This window comes from Orbicella franksi, chromosome 1 (assembly GCF_964199315.1).
Source record: "Orbicella franksi chromosome 1, jaOrbFran1.1, whole genome shotgun sequence".
In the NCBI taxonomy this organism is placed as follows: domain Eukaryota; kingdom Metazoa; phylum Cnidaria; class Anthozoa; order Scleractinia; family Merulinidae; genus Orbicella; species Orbicella franksi.
In genome coordinates this window covers 31,028,144-31,052,004 of record NC_138145.1, presented here as the reverse complement: position 1 = coordinate 31,052,004, position 23,861 = coordinate 31,028,144, and the positions used below count along the sequence as shown (strand labels likewise).

The 23,861-nt window shown below is 38.2% G+C and overlaps 2 protein-coding genes across 3 annotated transcripts; one reads left to right on the top strand and one right to left on the bottom strand.

Moving 5' to 3' along the window:
* Window positions 1–106: 106 nt before the first annotated feature.
* On the bottom strand, window positions 107–5,910 carry LOC145502864 (coiled-coil domain-containing protein 124-like). Its single transcript, XM_081482270.1, has 2 exons — window positions 5,649–5,910; window positions 107–1,978 (listed from the first exon to the last, which is right to left on the bottom strand). The coding sequence occupies exons 1-2, from the start codon at window positions 5,805–5,807 to the stop codon at window positions 1,469–1,471; spliced, it is 669 nt and encodes a 222-aa protein (XP_081338396.1). The 5' UTR covers window positions 5,808–5,910; the 3' UTR covers window positions 107–1,468.
* Window positions 5,903–23,235, top strand: LOC145502849 (vacuolar protein sorting-associated protein 33B-like). Of its 2 annotated transcripts, XM_081482251.1 has the most exons (23): window positions 5,903–5,984; window positions 6,626–6,706; window positions 8,400–8,461; window positions 9,709–9,758; window positions 9,939–10,006; window positions 10,298–10,343; window positions 11,933–12,027; window positions 12,295–12,399; window positions 13,418–13,514; window positions 14,819–14,896; window positions 15,180–15,253; window positions 15,576–15,662; window positions 15,797–15,890; window positions 16,166–16,240; window positions 16,372–16,436; window positions 16,888–16,942; window positions 17,258–17,304; window positions 17,731–17,799; window positions 18,638–18,679; window positions 18,942–19,043; window positions 19,789–19,879; window positions 20,552–20,659; window positions 21,474–23,235. In XM_081482251.1, exons 1-23 carry the CDS (start codon window positions 5,910–5,912, stop codon window positions 21,542–21,544), a joined length of 1,737 nt encoding a protein of 578 aa, XP_081338377.1. In that variant the 5' UTR covers window positions 5,903–5,909; the 3' UTR covers window positions 21,545–23,235. The 2 variants fall into 2 exon arrangements, with proteins under 2 accessions (XP_081338377.1, XP_081338384.1); XM_081482258.1 differs by lacking the exons at window positions 16,888–16,942; window positions 17,258–17,304.
* The last annotated feature ends 626 nt before the right edge of the window (window positions 23,236–23,861 follow it).

Genomic DNA, 23,861 nt, shown 5'->3' with positions numbered 1-23,861 from the left:
ACAAATAACAGCATTCATGTTTTGGTTATTTAGCAAATAACCACTTTGCAATTTTGGTTATTTACAAATAACCAATTTTCAGCTTTGGTTATTTAGCAAATAGCCACTTTGCAATTTTGGTTATTTACAAATAACAACATTCATGTTTGGTTATTTGTTAAGTAACCAATGTCTTGTTTTGGTTATTAAAAATAACCAAACTGCAATGTGGTTATTTACATATAACCATACTTGTTTTGGTTATATACAAATAACCACTCTAAATAATAAAAATACATTTGGCACCGCATAAGGGGTTGATTCCCTTTCCAGCCTCTTAGAGATTTTCTCCCCCTTCCTCATTTACCAGGGTTGCCACAGGCCCGGAGGGGGGGGAGGGGTACTTCCAGAAAAGTTGGTTGGGGGTGTGCCGCCCATTTCCCAAAACTCTTACCCTATTTATAACCAAAATCTGCGTTTTTTGCTACCCTATTTATGACCTGTCTAAAAGTTCGCTAGCCTATTTATGACCGTTGCAGCTGACACAGTTGCCCCAAACAAAAGTTATGAAGGGCGAAGGCCTAATCAACGGTAGCGAAAAACGCATTTGTCGGTTGAGCTTTGAATTTTAGAGTCCGCATGTTATTGAAAGGCGCAGTAAAGTAATTTGAAATGTATTTGCAAATTACTAGAGGAATAAAATGTCACCTTTGTAAGGTGAGGTTGTTAGTGACATTTTAGATTGTTTATTTCACTCTCCCCAATCTCTCTTTCCCGCCCACGCTACGTTGATGATGCGCCGGTTGATCGATGGCCGATCGTATTTGTAAAACTTACATGTAATAAACCTTCCACGGCATTTACCTGTAGAGTATCGCCATTTAACCCTCTTTACTAAACATTTGCGTGGTTAAAGAGCCATTGAGTCTAAATGTATTTGTTCGATTACGCGCGTAGATCAGAAGTGTTGTTGCACCCGCATATAAACGAAGTCAAACAAAGTCCGTTGATCGATCGATAACCGACTGTATTTGAAACCTTAATAAACCTACCACGACTTTTACCTAAAAATATCTTAAGTCTCAAAAAATGTTTGTTGGAAGTCAATGTGTGTTGAAAATGGAACAAAAATGGTGACAATTTGTGTACTTTATTTTTATCTTAGCATTTCTACTGCCAAGCTATGAGTCCCGTACAGCTAACGAAGAATACAATTAAGTCATAAGTCCTAAACCAGAATTCTCCATCTCGACCAGGACGATGAATTTGCAAGTTGGTTATTCGTAAACAACAAATGGTATTTTCAAAAAAACCTATCCAACAATACCACGAGCCACATTGCAATACCAGGTAGATACTTTAAACGTATTTCCAAAAAACTTAGTTGCATGCCAGAGCTGGAACACTGCATGGTATATTTGCGTCTTTTTATGATCCGTTATGATTTGCAATCAATGAGACAAAGTTAATTCAAGCTCAACGAAGATTTCTATGTCTTTTTTGCATGTACCATATTCATGGGATTTTCAGGCGATTTCATCCAATCTTTTTTAAGTAACTGTTTCAGTTGTGATAATCGCATGTTGGGGTTTTCTTGTTTTAGCCTTGGAAGTTCACGTTCCTCAAAAGCGCTGTAGGCAGCTTTCATCCTCTTTTCTGGGTGTCTGTCCACCGGTGTGCCGCCAACATTCAACACGGCTATAGCATCTTCCACAGAGCGGGCTTCCACAGCTCCTTCAGCCGCCATCAGTGCTGCCATCTGTTGATTTGGGTTTTCTTCAAGAGGTTCGGCAGTCTCCTCCTCTTTCTTTTGAGTTTTAGCTGCAGCTAAAGCAGCGGCCGCGGCTTTCCTTTCACGTTCCGCTTGAATCTCTGCTACTGTCTTCTTTGCACGAACACTGCCACTTTGCTTTGGTAATTCACTTTCCTCTGCCTTAAGAGCTTCTTGGTTAGCGGCCTTGCGCTCTGCTGCTTCAAGGCGTTTGCGGTCTTTATCATCCTAGGGTTGAAAATCATAACATTAAGTAACTTCACGTGAATACTGAAAATCACAAACAAAAATAAGATATTTAATTATAAATATGTCCAAGGCTTTGTTATTGAAGACTATTTAAGCAATAGAGCACTTTTTCCGTGTTTACATAGCCTCATCTAAACACGAGGAGGGTTGGGAGAATTCGAGATAGTTATGCAAACCCTCGACTACGTCTCGTGTTTGCATAACTTTCGAGAATTCTCCCAGCCCCCGAGTGTTTAGATGAGGCTATGTAAACATGGAAAAAGTGCTCTGTTGCTTTTATAAAATAATTCTCAAAAATACGCGCGAATATGAAACGTCACAAGCGTTTTTACATACTCTCACCTAAACACACCTATCGACCAATGAGAGCGCGCGCAGTAGCTCAGTTATTTTATAAATTAGCGTAACGGTAAAATTTAGGATTAATTTCATCAGTAAGACAGTGAACTTTTCCATTAGGCTTACACAACTTTGTAAAGGGTTAATAAACTGATGGCAGGATTAAGTTTAAGCAGGTAATTTTTATTTCAGAATGTTGACAGAACAAGTTAAAAAGGATCTATTTTCCGAAACAACACATTTTCCAAAACTCAGAATTTAGTCATTTCATGTTCTTGTTTTGAAGACCACAACAAAAGCAAGATGGTGTTTTCAGGGTAATGTTTTGAATATTTGACACATTTCTTTTGGTTGAATTAATGGAAAATTACATCTGACAAGGTTTTTGGCAATCGAAAAGGTAAAATTGGCGATCTTCTGGATTTTGAGTTTTTTAGGTTGGTATCTCTATAGTAACACTGGGGTCAAGCAAGGTTGTTTGATGGTACCGTTTTTGTTTCTACTTGCTATTGACTGGATCATGAAGGAAACAACAAGAGAACAGCGAAATGGGATCCAATGGAAATTGGGGGAACAACTCGAGGATTTGGAGTTTGCAGACGACATCTCTCTGGTGTCAAGTAACAACCAACAAATGCAGGACAAAACAGCACAGTTAACAGCTAATTCCATCAAGCTAGGCCTGCGTCCTAATGTGAGCAAGACCAAGGTTATGAAAGTCAACTGTACAAACAGCAGACCAGTCAAAACGAGGGATACCATCTTGGAGGAGGTAACATCTTTTGTCTCTCTAGGCAGTGTAGTCAGCATTGACGGGGGTTCCGATGAAGCCATCAAGGTCAGGATAAACAAAGCCAGAGTAGCTTTCAACATGTTGAGGAAAGTGTGGTCCTTCCAAGTCATCCTAAGGAGAACCAAATTTAGAATTTTTAACACCAATGTGAAAGCAATCCTCCTCTATGGTTCAGAAACTTGGAGATCAACTAAGTGAATGACCCAGAAATTACAGTCCTTCATCAACAAGTGCCTCAGACGAATTTTAAAAATCAGTTGGACAGACAGAGATGCTGTGGGAAAGAGCAGGCGAGGAACCAATCGAGAATCAGATATTAAGGAGAAAGTGGAGGTGGATAGGTCACACTTTAAGGAAACTGGCTGACAGCTTCACCAGGCAGGTGCTATGCTGGAACCTTCAGGGCAAGAGGAAGAGGGGTCGCCCAAGGAACTCCCGGAGAAGGGGTGTGGAGTCTGAAATGAGGAAGTGGGCCACACCTGGAACACGGTAGGAAGGCTTGCCCAGGACAGAAGCCGATGGAGAACTGAACTGGTCAATGGCCTATGCTCCAGCTGGAGCTAAGGGGCAAATCATCATCATCACATCTTTATAGTAAGAAACACATCCACCCACTAATACAGACAATCCTCTCTTTGCAGAGTGGGACAAACAACCAACTTGTTTTGGTTTAATTTTTTTCCTCTGGATCTGGGAGATTTGATGACCCATACAGGAGACTGGGAGATTTGGTCTGCATCCAGGAGACACCTGGATAATCTGGGAGAATTGGCATAGATGCTTACAAAGTTTGTCAACACAAAAACTTGTACAAATGAGACTGAGACTGAGCATACCGTATTCCTCCAACTAGTGCCTCCCCTCAAATAAGTGCCCCTCCTATCAGCCAAAATTGAAAACAAGTGCCACCCCTCGAATAAGCGCCCCCTCCCCTCCCCCTGTTTTATGGAAGAGTATTGAGATAACACAGGATGTATAGTTTTGGTCATCTTCAATCACAAGCAAGTGATTATTGACTCATTCGAGCACTGCAAATTGACTGTTGTAACAGATGGTGGTGAAGATTTGCTCGATCATTGCCTAAAGCTCAACAAACCTTATGCAGCAGGTATAGACCAGCTTAAGAGGTTATATTATGCAGTTCTTCATGAGAGACAGGATCCTTCTGAGACTTCCGAGGGTCTGACACATACATATATTAACCCTGGTCATAATCCTGATCACGTCTGACCAAACTTTGGGAAAAATTAAATAAGCGCCCCCCTCAATTAAGCACCTCCCTCAACTAAGCAACCCCCTTCTTCTCCTAAATTTGAAATAAGCACCCCAGGTGCTAATTCAAGAATTTACAGTATAAAAAATCAAATGCTTCATCCAACAAGCAAATTTATTCAAGTGAGCTTCTTAGCATTCAGTCTGGATCATGTGTATTTAATATACCAGTTACTCGAGTATCAGTCAATATCAATAGCCAAGTATAGGTTGATATATTGACCAATATTCGATTGACATGTTGACTGACACTTGGTCAATATGTCGATCAACATTCTGCTGATATGTTGGATGATATCAGTTGCCTCTTGACTGACACACATGTTGACCAAAGTTACCCACCAACACTTGGCCAATACTCTACTGATAGTTGGCAGACACTTAACAATCACTTGATTGGAGTCTTGTGCCATAACTATGTGAAAGGTGCAATTATTTATTACCTGTTCAGTGCTTGTTCAGAGTTCATGCTGCCTTGTCATATCACATTATAATTCAAAATAATGACCATTTAAGCAATAATATAAAGTGTTAGCTGTATCCTCACTCTATCCCAATTTGGGTGCAGGCGGGTTAGGAAGAGGAACTGACATTTCAGACTATTTCAGGAAAAATAACAGCTAACAAATGTACATACCACCAACATTTGGCCAATGTAACACAGTCAGTCTGCCAATATGCTGCTGATAGCTGATTGTAACACAGCAGGCAAGGTGTCAACCAACTGTCAACGGAAAGACTGACCAAATGCCAATTGATCGACAGTGACGACTGATTGTCTCCACTGAGAGATGATTGAAATGGTGAATGAGTACCAGTCAACATATCAATTGAGTATGGGCTGATATGTTGAATGACACTCGTCCCGACTGATACATGGCCAACAAGTGCCTTGAGTACACATGATCCATCAGTTCTGTGACAAATTATAAGCTTAAGCTCATCTGTCTAGGTGTGATTGACTGAAATTTTTCTCATTTCTACCAGCCATCAACGCCAGATTTGAATTTTAAATATAGCCAAATAGCAAAACCTTATATATTTACAAGTACTTGCTTAGACATCAAGTTCCTTAATAAGTGTACATTATATTAATCTTCCGTGTTTAATTCACAGCCATTACACTCCAACTCCCCGTTCAAAACTGACGTCTAACACTTCTTCTACAATGTGTATGAACCAAATTGGTATCAAATCTTCGCGTTTTAATTCAAAATGTTGCAATAAACGTCTAACTACACAAACCTTTCTTTGCTGTTTCCTCAAGACATGTTTATCGTTATCTTCCCATAATTTATCCTCTTCTTCCTTCTGTTTTTTCTCCCTCTCGGCTACTTTTACTGCTTCCCTTCGTGCACGGGTTTCTTCAGCTTTTGTGTTTACTCCTTTAAACTTTTTAGGCATCCTAAACTATAAAGACGTATTTTCTTTTCCAGTAAACCTTCCTCTTTTCATTTCTCTCAGCAGTTCACTGAACAACTTAGCAGCCTGGCCTTACGAGGCAAGATGGCGGTCCAAGGACCAAAATTCTCTCATCTAAAAGTGATTACTAGGGACAGGCTAGTGGAAATTCTGGAATCGGCAAGTTGATCATCAAATGAGTTTGTGTTTCAAATTTAGGTGGAAGGAGTTTTAATGGTTAAAAGCTGATACAACAACTTTAAATGTTGTTCCTCACACAGGATCCGGAGACGTTCGCATTGTTCATATTTTCCTGTTATTGTTAATTTTGACAGTAACTAACTCAGTTTGTTGCTAACATGGCATATATTCAAACGTATAACATATATTTGTGACAGCTGCAGATGGAACATTTGTGAGAATATTTAGATAAATTAACCACAGAATTTTAGAAGAAACTTACACAAACTTTTTGATCATATGACTTAGTCTTCAGCAAAATGCAACTGTCGATGTCATCCGTCATGTATAATTAATCCCTGACTTTTTCTGTTCACGAAAAAAAAAACTACTAACAGCAAAAATTCGTGATACTGTTTCTCATGACTTAACAAAAGTCTTCATATGATATCGAGAGGTCATTGGAAATTCTGAGATGGGTGGGACAGGGGGATGACGAACTTTTAATATTAGCATGGAATTTTCAGAGAGGGGGGGGGGGGGGGGAGAAGGGTGGAGGGTGGATATTTTCTAGAACAACACAGCATCAACTTCCTTTTTGTGTTAGTTAATAATATTTTTATCTTATAATTCACCTGCAGGTTCCAGAAATTAAGGACCTTGTGATTGATCCTCAGCTTATGAAACCTTTGGACCATTTTACAGGAGCTTCATTCCTAAAGGTGACCACTAAAAGTTTGAATTATCATAATTCAGCCCAGGATAGTTGTCAATCCAACTGTGACTTAAAATCACCTGGAATACCAATGTAATAAAATATTACCCCCTAAAACTCTTCAACCTCTCAAAGCTGTAGGGAGGAAAGGGGGATGATAAGACTCCTTATATAGTACTCAGTGTATACATAATTTCCCCTGAAGAGTGAGCGATCACGAAACAGGATTTTCGGGATGAAAGTGTAGTTTTTTTCTATTTCAATATATAATTTAAGAATATATAGATTAGACCGGGTTGATCAAAGCCCAATAACCAGCTTAACCCAGGATAAGGGAGAATTTTGATTTGAGTTTTGTAGCTTTGCGGTGAGGTTTTTTGTTTATATTGTTTGGCCTTCTGTTTTGAGTTTGAATAACCTCAAACTACACAAAACATAAGCAGTGAAAAACATTTTTATATGAGAACAATTTATACTTTGGTTAACCTTTAATCCTGGGTCAGCGTTAACTGGCTTCCAAAGTACATACCTCTTACTAACCAAGTTTAAGGTCCGTACTGCAAGTTACGGACCAAGGTTTTTGGCCTTTGATTTATGGCCCAAGTGCGAAGCGCGGGGGTCATAAATCGAAGGGGAAAAAACGAGGATCCGTAACTTACAGTATGAACCGAGAAGACGAGGTTAGTAAGATATTTATTATATCTCTGCTGTGTGCCTGATGGGTTCAGAAACGATTTCTATTCATGCGGACTCGGAAAGGTTTCAAATTTCCAACGCACCTCGAAAGCAAAACAAGTCAGTTGTTAGCATGCTTTATTACACAATTTAGAGTATAGGAAAGTTTTAAACTTTCACTTGCTATGAAAGTTGAGAACACTTGGTGATAAATACAAAACAGTTTGGCAACAAAACCAACTTTAAATTTTAGCGGGCCGTACAGGAGAGTACAGCCCACTAAATTGACCAATCACAGTGCATGTACTAACTGAGAGATATAATAAAAGGTCCTGATTACCACAAGTTAAACTTGCTTGAACCCACAATCCAATTTAGACCCTGCTCTTGGTCAGCGATCAACTTTAAAAAAACCATGTGACCTTGATGAGCTCTAAATCTGAGCCCGTAATACAGTCATGTGATACTGGTCAGAGGATACCTTGTTTCGACAGGTGACGATAAACCTTAACATGGATGTCCAATAAATAAGATGTATGCTGTAAACCAAGGCTGCATGACTTGGTACGTGTAGTATGGCTGCCGTCATTGGACGCACAAGCCTGCGATCCATGTGGATGCCTCTAGCCATGTTGACCATGAAAAAAGAGTTCCATAGTTTTATATTTCTATGCATGCTTGTGATTCTGTTACTATAGTTACGGTGCTCCGCTATAAACCCACTTGTAAAGAATTCTTCGTTGCTTAATGCATTATCATCATTTTTTGTCCCACTAATTCTCAGTTGTTGTTTTAAGTCCATTAATATTAATGAGTACCTCAAATAGTTTGTAACTAAACTTCATCATTTGTTTAGGGAGGCTTGTGCTGTTTTTAGCTAATTTCTCTAATCCATGAAACAAACTGTCTAAATGACGACAAATCTCCCAGAATGACCATCTGGAGTGACCCTCTACCAGTTCATAAGGCCATAACTCAGTTATATTTAATATCTTTTTCATACTAATGTGGGGTGCATTTGGCAGGAGCATGGTGTTAATAAGATATTTAAATTGGAAAATGATCGTCTTGATGCTGGTGGTGACAAGTGAGTGAATACATAAGATTAAAAAAGCTAGACTTATTAAGTGTTTAATTAAAAGTAAATAGTGGTAATTTTGGTGAATGAATTTGTTTTGAGAATAAGCTAACATGTAAAATATATTATCATCTAGTGAAAAAGAGTCTAATATACATTGTCAAAATCGGAATCCCAAGATACCTACAGTGTATCTTATCTTAACCTGTGTAGTTTGTTCACTTTAGATAAACACCCCTTTTATAATTTTTTACCTGTGAGGGAGGTGGTGGCATTGGGTTAGTGGGGGGAAGGGGAGGGTGGAAGAAACTTATACCATGTCTACAAGAGAAGATTTTAGGTTGGAACTTTCCAAGGGTTCTTCGGAGTTTGAACATTCCTGATGATTACCCTGCCATTTTGACTTGGGAGTCCTCCAGGCTTGGGTACAGGTGTGAATAGTTAGTTGTCAATGCTAGAAATTTGTCAAAAGTGACAACATATTGAACATATCAGCTAAGTTAATAATAGTCAAACATTGCAAAATTTAGAATACATTTCTAATATGCAATCTTACATGTGAGGAAGATCATTCTCAATTTGATTAGCCTATTGATACCCGTGCCGGCCATAACTGGCCGTGACGTCATCACCTTTGACAAAAAAATTGGCATATGATTATCTCTACTGAAGTTCTGCCGAAGGAAAAGATCTTTCCAATGATACCCAGATCAGTGTGATGGGGTCTAGTGGGCGGAGAGTGTGAATGGAGCCTGAAATATGCATGAAAATGTTCGGAAATTTGAGTGGAAAACTCGGAGCAAAATTTCCTTTGGGTACAGTTGGCTACTCCATGGTAAGTATTGCCCATCTCGATGATAATTTCTCTGGAATTTGTCAATGGGAAGCAAGTCCAGTAGAAGGTCAATTACTGCAGCAAAAAGATAAGAGAAGGAGAAAAAAGAGAGGCAAATAAAACCAAAAAAAAAACGAAAAGCCTAAAGACTAGGTCACTTTCTTGTCCAAAAGAAATTTTGATTTCTGGGCATGCCCAAGCAAAAATGTCATAAAGCGTGATGCTAGTGGAAAGAAAGGCATTCCTTTTGAGTAGATTGCAGCTAATTTGGCCCATATCCAGGCTGAAAATGTCCCAAATGTCCAAAAAATGTGTTTTTGGCAAAAAGCTGCGGGAGTCAATAGGTTAAACATAATAACTTTAAACCAGTATCCTATTGAGTTTTTTCAGACTAACTCTGGTGAACCTTTATATCCACCAGGAGAATCTATTTGTTGAGGCCAGAGTTATTGTCAACCAAATTTGTGGCTGGTGGGTAGAGGTCAACTGTAACGTTAAATTTCTTGGAAGGAATTTCATTTGTAAAAACAGTACTTACAGTGTAGAAGAAACAATGATTACTGCCATTTAACCTTAAATTTATGACATGTATTCTAATCTGTCAATTTCAGTATATGTAATTCTGATGAATTCTTTTCTGTTCCTCGTCAGATCATATTAACAAAGACAAAATGAGTGGGAGAAGCAGGTCTTATAAAGTTGTATTTGTTCCAAAAAGGGTTTGTAGCATGTGGATTGTAATGATAATCATTGATGCACACTTTCTCTGTTTTATGTACATGTAGCTGTTTGATTGGCAGAACTAATGGTTGGCTTAGCTGCTATGATGTCAGACAAAAGCATTGAGAACAGGGCTCAGTTTAAGGCAGGCTTTGACATCTGACTGGGTTAATAATTTTAAATCTAAGCACTTGTCAAACTGCCCTTTGTTCCACCAGGAACGTGATGGCCTAACTAACTAAAAATTTTTGTCAAACTGTTTACCATTGTTAAATAATTTGTTTTTGCAGTTGTATTCCTGTGAGATGATTTTAGAGCAGGAGGGAGTCTATGGAGGTAATTAAACATGACCCTAACCCTAACTGTAAAGATGACATTAATATTAATTGTTATGCGATCAAATTACATCCAACTAGCCAAGGCCATAATTATGTTAAGGTTACCGTAAACCTTCGCAGGTGTCCTTAGTGAAAAAAATATTACCGCGCTGTCTTAAAGACAACCACTACAAATTATATATCAATGCAAAGGTTATAGAATGCTCTTTTTCGATAAAAATTGTTTTGCCTCAATTTTTTTTAATCATAAGGCGAGCGCAACCTAAAAGCGTGAAACGACCGACATTCCATTGAGCGAATTTATCGGGTATCAAACTCTACCGCATCAACAAAGCTACTGCATTATATCATTCACGAGGCATCAATCATCAAAACCGTGTGGGGGATTTGCATTTTTTAAAATTGATCTCCTGCAATGGCCTTCACCGTAAAACGTGTCGCTGTATTTTTGGACATCAAACTTCACAGAAATTTTCCAAAACAACCAATAGGAATATCGACAAACCCTCACACGGTTTTGATGATTGATACCTCGTGAATGATATAATGCACTAGCTTTGTTGATGCGGTCGAGTTTGATACCCGATAAAGTCGCTCAATGGAACGTTGGTCGTTTCATGCTTTTAGGTTGCGCTCGCCTTATGATTAAAAAAAATTGAGGCAAAACAATTTTTATCAAATAGAGCATTCTATAACCTTTGCATTGATATATAATTTGTAGTGGTTGTCTTTAAGACAGCGCGGTAATATTTTTTTTCGCTAAGGACACCCGCGAAGGTTTACGGTAACCTTAAATTTTGCTTTTTTCATACATCTGTATAATTTATGCAAAGGTCTTACATTTTGTAATCCTTTAATGTTAGGAATTGTGTAACATTACATGATGCTGGTTCCTGTGGGGTTAAGTATTAGTGTTTAAACTCATCACAAATAGATGAGCTTGGGAACTGGTGCCTGAAAGGTTAGCAGGAAGCAGAAGCCATAAGCAGAAGGGGAGGTATCCATGGCAACCCTGGAAGCGGGAAAAACCCCCAAAAGCAGCTGCTAACTGGCACCGTCACCCTGAATGAATCAGTGGAAACAACTTACCTGACCCATAGTTACCTAGAGACCAGCAACCAAGAGGGAGGGACAGGAAGGGGCGAGAATCCACAAAGATTCGCCAAAATGCAAAGCAAATGATCCACAATGATCAGCTGGCAGTACAATACCTGCAATGCAATGTGACACAACAGCCCTGCAAATCTCCAGAGGGCCGCCCCGTAAGTCACATACTGTAAAAGGGGAAACCGCTAACTGCATTGGTTTGAGTCTAACTTAGCCTAAATCATATTTAGCCACATTAAATTTACCTAACCAGTACTCATCCGTACAGTTGGGTGGGAGGAGGAACTGCATCTTGAGTTAATTAAGCGTAAATGTAAATGGTTTGTACGTGTCTTGCCCAGGAACACATTGTCAATATGACCCAGGCCAACTAGGGCTCAAACCTGGTCTTTTCAACTTGAAGTCTAGCATCCAATCTATGGTACTGTTGTAGTACCTCCCACAGTTTGATAGGTAAATTATTATTTTTTTGGATTTCAGACATATCTTTTGATGAATTTCAACTGGAGTTTATTCCATTGGATGAAGATGTGTTGACTCTGGAGTTGCCAGGCTTTCTAAAAGATTATTTTTTGGTAAGTAAACTTGTCTATTAAATAAAAAGAAAATGGTACTTATGTTAACATAAGTCATTAACCAAAAAAGTTCGGGAGAATTAGAGAGTTTTTGTAACCTAAGCTACAGGCAAGAATTTATGTCAAATGCCTCTGAGCTGAGTGCTAATAAAATTTTCTGCCAGTTGAAATTAAATCAATAGTTGTTGTAAAGGTCTTACAGCCTCAGTACTTGACTAACCGAAAATTTACCTGTTCCTTATAAGCAAATGGGATGTTATATTTCAGGATGGGGATCAAACGTCTCTGTCTTTTGTGGCTCGTTCTCTTGTGACTTTACAGCAGCTGTATGGTACAATCCCAAGGGTATATGGATTAGGAAACTGTGCCAAGGTATATTACATAATATTATAAGTATTCTCTAAATTCCAAGATATTAAAGAACAAAATACATTACATTATCCCAAAGCTTGACAAAGGATATTTTATAGTGTTTTGCAAAGTCAGAAAGCAACACTTAGTGTGTGCATTTGAGGTTAAAGAGTGTTTCAACCCTAGGAACTGGATTGGAGAGACATAGAGCACAATACAGATACTTTGGCTAGCCTTATACCTGGACTTCTCAGTTTAGAAATTCCAATACACAAACTATTAGGCCGCTCCATCTGAGACTCAATTTATGTTCTGGGTCTCACTTGATGTTATGATAAAGAGTTAATTAAAAGTGGGTTTGGTGAGACTGTACAAGAAGTAAATTAAAACTTTTTATGTCTAACTCAGTCAGTAAGTAATTTTTGTTTTACTTGAAGCGTTACTAATTGAAAAAAAAGGAAATTCCTCGTTTAATTAGTGTTCAAACTACTCTTAGCCAATACAATATCTAAGCCATACATAGAATACTGGCAAGTACACACTGAACATGGGCAACCAGCCCAGGGAGGGGTGGGGAGGGGGGGGGACTCCCATATAAAAAGGATGCAGTGCTTGTCATACCTTTTAGGGCTCAAAAAAAAAAAAATGGTTTTGGTACGTCTTGGGGTGTTCATCCTCAAAACGTCCACAGCAGGAACTTTTACAGTACCTTTTAGGCTATTGAGCCGAAAAAAAAAATGTTAGGAAATAATGTGTTGTTTCAGAATTGGAACTTCTTTAATAGGGGTATGCCACGCCCACAAAACAGGATCTTGGTACCTCTTAAGGGTTCTTTTCAAAAAATTCAGATGAGCTACCTGTCCCTTTAATATGGGAGTGCCCCCCCTGGGCACCCAGTACAGACAGTATGTTTTCTTCCTTTCTTAGTTTACAACATGGAGAATTTATAGAAATGAATAGTAAGGCTTAAGGATTGAAGGGGGTCCTAATAGATGTCAATAAACTTAATGTTTAGTTAATTTATTTTAATAATTTCTAGATGGTTGGAGAGCTAATTAAGAACACATTAGCAGAGGAAGGAGAGTACAAACCTGTTGATGGACCTGAGATAGGTTCACTCATCCTCATTGACAGAAGTAAGTAAAGTATAAAATTTATGTCACTAAATATAACCATTTATAATTAAATCACACTAGAGTGCAATGAAGTTGATGCTGGTTTGATCAAACCATGCACCAAATGCAGAGCAGATTGGATATGCCAAATAGCTCACTTATAAGCATTAGAAAGATGTACACAATATTTTGAGTGAAATAATATTGACTAATTATTCCTTGATTGAGTGATGCAGATGTCAGGCCTTCATGTGGAGTGCACTGCTTATATCAGTCTAGGTATATATAATATATAGATTTAGCCAAGCCTAAAAGCGGAGCTCTTGATTGCAATAACTGACGATAAAGGAAAAAGAGAATTATTTTTTCTTCAATAAGAAACTCAAAAAATGATCAATTGTGAGCAATTGTAATATTATTGTTCAGTGTGTGGTTTTGATATTTTTTCCAGTTAAATTTTAACAAACCATACCCAACATGCCTAACCAAGATTGTAGAAATTACGTAGTACGCAATATATCAGGGACTTTCCAAGAGACGATTGTACAAGGAATGTGTCAGAAGAAAAGTCAACAGCGCACCAGGGGTCAATTTTGTGCCAAAATTTTGCCTTTGCGAGTACTCCTTCCTTCTCCCCCAAGAGAAGTAACGTGACTTGAGCTTGTGATCCAATCGGTAAACCAGTAACTGGTCAGCGGTCAACTTAAAAAAACACGCAACCTCGATGAGCTCTAAACCTGAGCCTGCGATATAGTCACGTGATACTGGTCAGTGGATAGCTTGTTGTGACAGCTGTCAATTAATAATAGTGAGGGTGCCCAAAATCAAAGATGTCGCTATGGTAATGGTGCTACTTTCTTAGTTTTCAAGGTATTGTCGTATGGGCGTATAGACGGACGGACGTACGCACGGACAGTCACGTGACAACCAAAAATTTTCAGATTAATGGGTTACCAAATTTTTGTAAGGTATGGGGCTCCGCTTGTGCACCTTTGGCGTGCAGGAGCTCACTAAAATTTTGGTCAGTTAAATGCATAGTCTGGTTGACTGTATAGTCATTTTGTTTGATACTGAGTGCACAGGGTCACGACATAGGACATATTACATTTTGTTAGCTTTACTTTACAAACTTAGATAATAGACTGTGGATGCTTGTTATTTATGTACCATAGCCCAATGCAAACCTTCATCACAAGAAAGTTTAGGAGAATTTGAATTCAAAGTGTGTAAAACTGTAAGGGTTTCCTAAACATTCATTTTTCTTTTGCAAAAGAAAGCAGCCTTTCTGATCTTTGATGTGTGTATCTCTTATACACTATAAACAGGTGTAGACTTTGTTACTCCACTCTGTTCTCAAGTCACCTATGCTGGAGTTGTTGATGACACATTTGGCATTAGGAGTGGTAAGTTGTTTGACTGTTCATTTTATCTTGTCCAAACAAAAAGGCAAGCTTGCAAACAAAGAACTGTTATTTCAGGAAGTGACACAAAGGAGAACTAAAGCTAACATCAAGTGATTTATTGTTATTGATTCTTATTACCAACACAGAGTTGCCTTTAGTTAATCAATCACATTGGAAACTTGGGCTGCTTGTGTTTAGCCAAATTATAATATTTTCCACTCTATTTTCTGAAGTATATTACTGTAGTTATCTAAAATGAATTTTTTTGTATGTTTTCCTAAAGGTGTGGTTGAGTTTGGTACAGAAGTCACTGGAAAAGACCAGAAAACTAAGATGCTATTGAATGACCAAGACAGGGTAAGACATACTTTAACTAAGGCAATGTTATCAGTAGTTATTTATTTAGCTTTGTAATGCTTGCAACATTGCAAAGTTAACTCTGTATTGCCTGGTTTATATGGTGCAAATTGCTATACTTTAAAGGTAGTATATCTTGAAAGTAAATAAATGGAGCAATCAGGGTATCACACATGGCACACTATTACAAGTATATTCAAGTTTATTTCCACACATACTTTTTTTTAAGATTACTACTTGTTCATTTGAGTTTTATTTTTTGTTATTGTTTGGGTAATTCCTAATTTGGGTCCAAAAACTTACTTTTCTGTTTTCTGCGAAGGTTTTCTGTGACATCAGGGATCGTCATTTTTCAAATGTGTTCGGTTATCTCAGTCAAAAGGCAAAGGATGTTCAGTCTGGATATGATGTGAGTATAAAAGCTATGCAAATGCATTTCTGAGTTCAACAACTGCGCTCTTCTTGAACGATCTCGTCCTTGACCTTGGGTGCGATATTGATGTTTCTAGCATCTTGTTCTAATGGAAATGTTTGTTTTTACAGAAACGACAACACCTGTCAACTGTGAGTGACATGAGGCAGTTTGTGTCTGATGAACTGAGAGGGCTGCGAGAACAACACAAAGGACTGACTATACGTATGTTGCTATATCATTATTGAGATAATAAATATAGTTATGAAGCATCCAAACCATCATTGAGCAATGGCTTGAAGTCCAGCAGAACTATTCCTTTTTTTGAGTATCTTTGCTTTGTTTTTCATTTTATTTTAAAATTATAATAGTTTCTTAATTTATAACCTATTTAACACCCACAGCACAACTTGTTTGCCACAAAATTATGTAAAGATATGCTTTCAAATCCTGTTGAATTGTATAATTTGTAGCTAACTGTTTATCTGTGCATCTGCTAGATATTGGTGCTTGTGAGGTGGTGCTTAAAACAAAGACCAAGGAGAACTTTGAACGACGACTTCGAGCTGAGCACAGTATGTTTCACACTGCAATTGATTGTTGCACTGTCATTTGATTGATTGACTGATAGTGTACATTTATAGGGTGTTGATATACTGAGGCAGATTCCATTTCTGATGACGAAACTCTATCATCCATGTTGTAGACATGCTGGAGCTCATAGAAGATAAGGAAGATACTGATTACCTTGAAGAATGTATTATTAGACAGGTTAGTTGAGTCTGTGATATCAGAACTCATTTACTCCTGGTAACTAGCTCTCAGCAACGAAAACAGTTGTGTAGCAGTCTAACAATTCCAGTCGAAAAACATGAAACAGTGGTGTATGACAAACCCAAACAGCATCTCCGTATGAGGCTACACTGTAATGTGAACCTGAAGCTATTTTTTGTGATTCTGACGTTTCTAGCTGGTGAGTTTATTGATAGGTTTGTTTTAAACAGGATGAACAGAAGATAATGTACATGTGAAACTAGATTATACGCATCTCTTAAATGTAAATAAAGGTTGTGAGGATTTACATACAGTTACATACAGTGCCAAAAACTGTGGAATTAATTTATTTATGAAACATATATCTCAACAAAAGAATTTTTTTAAATAACTTTAATTCAAGTGTAAACATGGTTGTGATGTCAATTAATATATTCGTAATCGACAGGTAAATTCATTCAAAACACTGCAACTCTTATGTTTGCTCTCTTTAACTCGTGGAGGTGAGCGGTTTCTGGAATTTATTAATTTGTATGTTTTTGTTCTTATATGCACAAAGTGCCCGACATTTTGCTTGTTTAATGTAACCGTGAAGAGGTTTAATTGAAACAAGGCTGTTCCCTTCTTGTACAGTTGTAGTGCATTTCAGCCCAAGAAACCTCGAAAATAAATTTCCTTAAAGTAACTTTGTTTTTTAAACTTCCTTATTTCTCCTTATTTCTTACAGTGTACCTTAACGTTACATGTAAGCAAATGTTTGTAGTATACGGGTTACTCGTTGGCTTTCTTTGTTTTGACTCTTACTCTTAACTTTTCAGGGATTGAAGCCAAACTGTACCATAACCTAAAACACAAGTTTCTTCAGGTACTTTGGTGGAAGAGCTTTTCCACCTTGCACGATCAAGGAGCTACATTATTCAACTTTGTTCGGAGTGAACAAGTGTGGCAGTCATGAATTTGAGATAATCTCTTTTTGTTTACCAGTTATCACAGTTAGGGTATTAGCAACGAGCGAGCAACAAGGCAAAGATGTAAAGCTTCCTTGCCTCCGATTGTCTAGAGGTTAGGGGGATCGTTCTTTTTTTTTTGTTTAAGACAATAACCTTGAAGGTTACAAACATATTTCTTAAACATGTAAAAAAATGTGTTACAATTTTATCTGAGTCAGGTTTTTGCGAGCATTAGTTGTATGTAACACGTTTGATGTATAATCGCTCACAGGGTATTTGGCCCTCCAAGGTCTATGTATGTATTTTGTTTTGTTTTACATCTCTTTTGTTTTATTTTTCAGAGTTTTGGTCACGATCACATGCTCACCTTCAGTGCTCTCAAACAACTGGGACTTTACACTGAACTTGATGTAAGTTTTTCATTAATCTCCCAACACGTTTTAAGTACATGTTTGACGCATCTTCTAAAAACCTCGGGAAAAATCGAATAACAAACAGTCTTTATAAAAGTACTGCTTAAAGGGGCTCAATCACGGTATTTTGAGTTATTTTGGCCACAGACAAAATTTCCTTTAAATGGTAGAAAACCTGAAAATAACAGTTTAATAAGATGGAAAAACACCAAAGAGATAATGATAAACCATAAAGGAACAAGGATGGCTAAGGAAGGAGAAGATTGACACGGATTACAAACGACGAATTTGAAGGCTAAACTTTTCAATACCGTGACTGAGCTTCTTTAATAGCTTTCTTTTGTGTGGGCAACCACTTGGGCCTGATACAGAGATTCGAAATTAAGATCAACGTAACTATACATGATGCAAGGTTTGACTGATGGAAGTGCTAAATAAAGGATTTTCTCTCTCTGGTAAGTTAATGTACTTAGTATTTCCACTTGCTTAAATTAAAAAAAATTACTGCGATGATCATTCTTCACTTTCATCTACAGCCGCAGTTCAAGTATGAATTATTTCATATATACTTCACATCATTTCACTCCTTACAGGAAGATATGAACTCAATTGATTGACCTCGCTCTTAATGTTTGGCTTCATAGCTCAGGTGGTAGGGCATCGCACCGGTATCGCGGGGGTCACGGGTTCGAATCCCGTTGAAGCCCTGATTTTTTTCAGGCTTCTTCTTTCCAATTGCTTAAATTGAAAAAAAAAATAAAAAAATAAAAATAAAAAATTACTGCGATGATCATCCTTCACTTTCGTTAACTTTACACTGTTATTATTTTATTAGAAAAGAGGCACATTCAAGACTCTGAGCAAACGGTTAAACCTAGTAAGTATTTAAAACTTGTACATTTAAAACTTGTAAAATTTGTAAGGTTGACTAGAAGCGGTTACAACAGAGAGACATACAATATTCCACTGCCAAGACAGACATTGTGCAGTAAGTGCCCCAGGAATCTGTGTCACTACTTGGTTCTACTGCAATGCGGCATCTTTCAGACTTTCCACTCACGCTTCTCACAGGACCCGTCTGCTGTTTTGATTGCTATTTAGAAAAGTTTGATATAACCGCAGTAATCATATTTTAACAGGTGCCAAAGGATGTGGAGAAGGTTGACCTAAAGAAACCACAAGAGATGGCGTATGTGTTCAGTGGTGCCTACATTCCAATCTCCTGCAGGCTTGTGGAGCAGGTCAGTTCTCTATCTACACACAGTGATAAGTCAGTAGCCGGCCAATAATTACTGTTTTCGGTCAAATTTGTATAGGTAATCGTGTGCAATTAAGGATTTACAAGTGATATTTGAAAATTCTGTCAAAATTGCACGAGCCTTAAGGCAAGTGCAATTTGAAAAAATTTTTAAACTTCCCGAATAGTGTACTTCAGTTCCACTTGGGTAACACGGTAATTAGAACGAGGGAAATATACATTGCTTCGAGCTTTCACACGATTTCTCATTTATTAATGACTGGGAAGATTACGAAAGCGCGCGCATTAATTTTCACTGTCGTGCAAATTAAAAATTAACGAGAAATTGGCCTCCTCTCAGCCAATCATAAAGTAGTAATTTTCTCCGTCTTATAATAAGATGGGAGAATTGTTGTGTCGTCGCTTTGTGACTGGACAATAACAATCGGCAACTCTGGAAAACTGGTATCATGCCAAAACCAGCTTTCTTTGGTTAAAGGGGTAGACAAAGTTAACTTATAGTATCAGTTTCGATTCAAAATTTCGTTTTAATGCGATACACGATGAATTAACAGTTGAATATGGCCGGGACGTATTTAATATTGGACTTTGAAGATCTAGAATGAAACTACAGTTGAACCCCGCCTTATGGCCACCTCGTTATTACGGCTAAATTGTTGTGGCCCGTTGGTGACCGGATTAACGAGGTTCCACTGTATTTGCAAAACTCTTTATTTCTTCTTGTTTAGGTTCTGTCAATTGGAATGCCTGCTTTTGAAGAGATGGCTAGGTTATTAAGTGTCGATGTTTACTCGTCGCGAATGGCACCTTCTGCAAGATGTAAGCCAACTAATAAGCATTGTTATTATATAGCTAGCTCCGCGAGCGGGCAAGATGAATCAAATCCTGCGCTGTGATTGGCTACCCGAGCGGGCAAGATGGAGCTATCTTGCCCGCTCGGGACTACCCGCCGTGTCCCGCGAGAAAATTTCCCCGAAAGCAATATAATAAATCCTTTATTGACCAAGCTTGTTCGGCCAAGATGGCTGGATATTGGCCTCGTTCTTTTTTTGCGAGTTTATGGACCTCGACTCCGTCTCGGTCCATAAACTCGCAAAAAAAGAACTTGGCCAATATCCAGCCATCTTGACCTCACACTTGGTCAATAACCCATATTTATCTTTAAGAACCACGCAGCAAAGGAAACATTTCGTAAGCTGGTTGGGGCAAACCATATCGTTTCACTATTTGCTCCTCTCTATCTTTTGTTGTGTAATTATTTTTTTGATGTTGTCGTTAATGGATGATTGTGAAGACATCAGTTTCATCCAACAAAAGTTTGTTTTTAACTCATCTTTAATTCTTTTTCCTACAAAAGGAAGCGTGATTAACATTAGACAGTAATGTGTATTTAGGAGCTTTTCTTTATTCCTTATTTATGTATTCCCGTTTTTTTTTTTTTAAGGTATGCTTTTTTTGTTTTGTACTAAAGCTTGTTTTCATTCTCCATAGATTCCAATACAAATGAACCTCCAGGATCAAAGTGTAAACTTGTAATGTTTCTTGGCGGGTGTACCTTCTCTGAAATTTCAGCGCTCAGGCTTCTGGCCACCAAGTTAGGTAGTCGCCCTATTATTTAAAGTTGAAATATGTGTCCATTTTTTTTAGGAACACAGCTAAACGGGTCCTAATCGTACTTTTCACGAGAGGGAGCTAGAGGGTTTCATAAATCTCTCTCAGTGTTCTTCAGTGATTAAATATTACATGTACCTGTAATTGTAATGTGGTATATATTAACAAGACAGTCAAAAGGAGAAAGTTTGTGCAGTTTCAGGGGAGCAAACACTGAGAGTTGCGGATGTTTTGTGTTCCTTAAAGAGCGTGAAAGACATTCCGAAATGGTTAGATGGTGTTTAGGTCAGGTTGCTTTGAACGCGCCTGTACGTATTGTCGATAATTAAAACTCAAGTCCCGTCCACCCTACGCCGGAGGAAATTTAAAACACGACTATTTCACTTTGAAAACGCAGCAATCACCGGTCATTTTGTATTTGTGTTTGAGGAAAAGTAGGTCAGGGAAATCACAGGATTATCGTGACGCCATCGTTTTCGAAAAGCTCCGTTTTCAAAATGTTTTCCTTCCACACGAAAACGTAAAGCCAGTGTTTTCAAATTCCTCCGGTTTGAAGAGCGTTTTCGAAAAGCTTCCTTATCGTGACGGATTAGTGTGGACGGCAGACCTAACCGCAGAAATAAAGCTCCGTTTTCAAATCCCTTCGGCGTAGTGTGGACGCTGCCTCATAGTGAAAATCAACCAGAGAACTATCAAAAATTATTTAAAAAGTAACATCTCTTTTTGTATTAACTCGATCCTTTCAACAATTATTTTGAAAGTAACGAGTGAATTTCTATATTATTCTTGTTTTCCGCCGCAGGATATCGGATTATAGTCGCTACTACAGCAATTATAAATGGCACTCGACTGTTGGAGTCCTTATCTTGCTAGGCGTGGTGAATAAAATGTACTACATTACCGAGGGGCGAGGTCCCTTAAACCCTTGTGTGCTGTGGAACGAAACCCTAGCAATCTGCTGTAGCTATTTACATATGGTGTTTCACATACATCAGATACATTTTACTACGATTACATAGTAATCATGTTTAGACTTGGAGGACAGTAAAATTGGACCGTAGACGGATTATAGTTCTGACGGGATTATAGCAAACAGACATTCCGTTCTGGCCGTCAAGGGACATGGGGTCCCAATTTGTGGCAGGTACAAGTCGGCCGCCATTATACTCTGGAGCCACAAGCATACGGCTGAGCGAATGTCCAGAAACTACCACTCGCGGGAATTCCACGGAGTGTACGAATAAAAAGAATTTGCATACCGCCCACCCATTGATGATCTACAACGAATATGTTTTCACCTTTTGAAAAGAGACCTCAACGTAGACCGTTCTACAGCTGTACTGAACGGCTATAAAAATTGTAATAGAATAATCAATTAGGTAAGAGAAAAGAATTATGTTGTCAAAGTCATTATTAATACAAAATTTGAAACGATATGTCCATTTTTCTCTGTTATTTTCGAAAAAAAGAAAAGATTTATAAACACTCAAGAGAGTATTTCATCGCATTTCAAAACACCTCGACGTTCGTTAAAAAAACTTCACTGCGCGTCGTATTGTCAACTCTCCTAGGTGGTCTCCTTCTCCCCCAAGTGTGACCCGTTTTTCCAGTTGTGACCCCCTACTTCCGAGTGAAACCCATTTCCTCAAGTGTGACCCATTTTTCCAAGTGTGACTGTTTTTCCAACTTTGACCGACGCCTTTTTTCCAAGTGTGACCAACCCCCTTTTTTCAAACGTGACCCCTTTTTGACAAGTGTAACCCCTCTCTTTCCAGATGTGACCCATTTTCGCAAGTATGAACCGTTTTTACAAGTGTGACCCATTTTTAAGCGATGACGTAATCGCTTTATGCTGGCAGGCATACATTCCTTTGGATAGTGATTTCGCATAGTTTGTCCGTGCGCTTATGTCGCGCACTTTTTATCCCCCTGTGGAAGCGAAATGCACTCTGGGAGTTCCTTTGCTGCTTTCCTTTGCCGTTTGTAGGTTCAGCGGAGTGCTTTTAATTGGAGCATTTAAAAGAAGATTTAGGGGTGGATTTTGGTTTAAACAGTATCGGATAAATTTGCGTTCACGGGCAAACTCATAATAAGAACATGTCCTTCATACATACAAGTTTAGATAGACAAGTAAGTCGCACAGGCGATAGGTGAAGGCTTTGCAGCTTTCCTTTGCCGTTTGTAGGATCAGCAGACTGCTTTTAATCGATATGAGTGTACAGTAAGTATACAGTTAAAACAACAAATTAATTTCCGGTGAGGTAATTAGTGTTGCCAAATATTTTTTAAAGATAATAAGGTGTCGATTTCAGAGAGAGTAACATTCCTTTGCGGGTTTCCTTTGCGGCTGTTTGTAGGATCAGCGGAGTGCTTTTAATTTCAGCTTTTAAACGAAGATTTGGGGGTTGATTTTGGTTTATACAGTGTCGGATAAAGTTGCGCTCACTGGCAAACTCGTAATAAGAACATATCGTCCATACATACAAATTTAGAAATACAAGCAAGTCGCACACGCGATAGCTGAAGGGTCTACATAAAATTTACGGATTGGTAGCGCAGTTGTACTTTTGCTAGTCTTGAACTGAATTGAATGAGCATTATATGAGCACTGAAATATATAGTTTACAGTAGTGATAATGTAGTCAGGGTACGATTCATTTGCAGTTTTCAGTTTTTTTATGAAGTTTTGGAAATGTGCTGTGTTATGTTTTCTGTCAACGAAAGAGCGGTTGTGATTAAACAATCGATAATCGTTTTGTCAGGGTAAAGACAAAACGAATGTTCATTGATGACAAGTATACGGTTAACAACAAATTAATTTTCTGTGAGGTAATTAGCGTTGCCAAATATCTTTAAAGATAATAAGGTGTCGATTTCCGAGAGAGAAACTTGTACTTTGCGGCTTTCCTTTGCTGTTTGTAGGATCAGCGGAGTGCTTTTAATTTCAGCTTTTAACCGAAGATTTGGGGGTGGATTTGGTTTATACAGTGTCGGATAAATTTGCGCTCACGGGCAAACTTATAAAAACATATCTTCGATACATACAATTTTAGATAGACAAGCGGGTCGCACACGCGATATGACAAATCAAGAGAAAATGATTTTCTCTTGGACAAGTATATGGTTAAAACAACAAATTAATTTCCGGTGAGGTAATTAGCTTTGCCAAATATCTTTAAAGATAATAAGG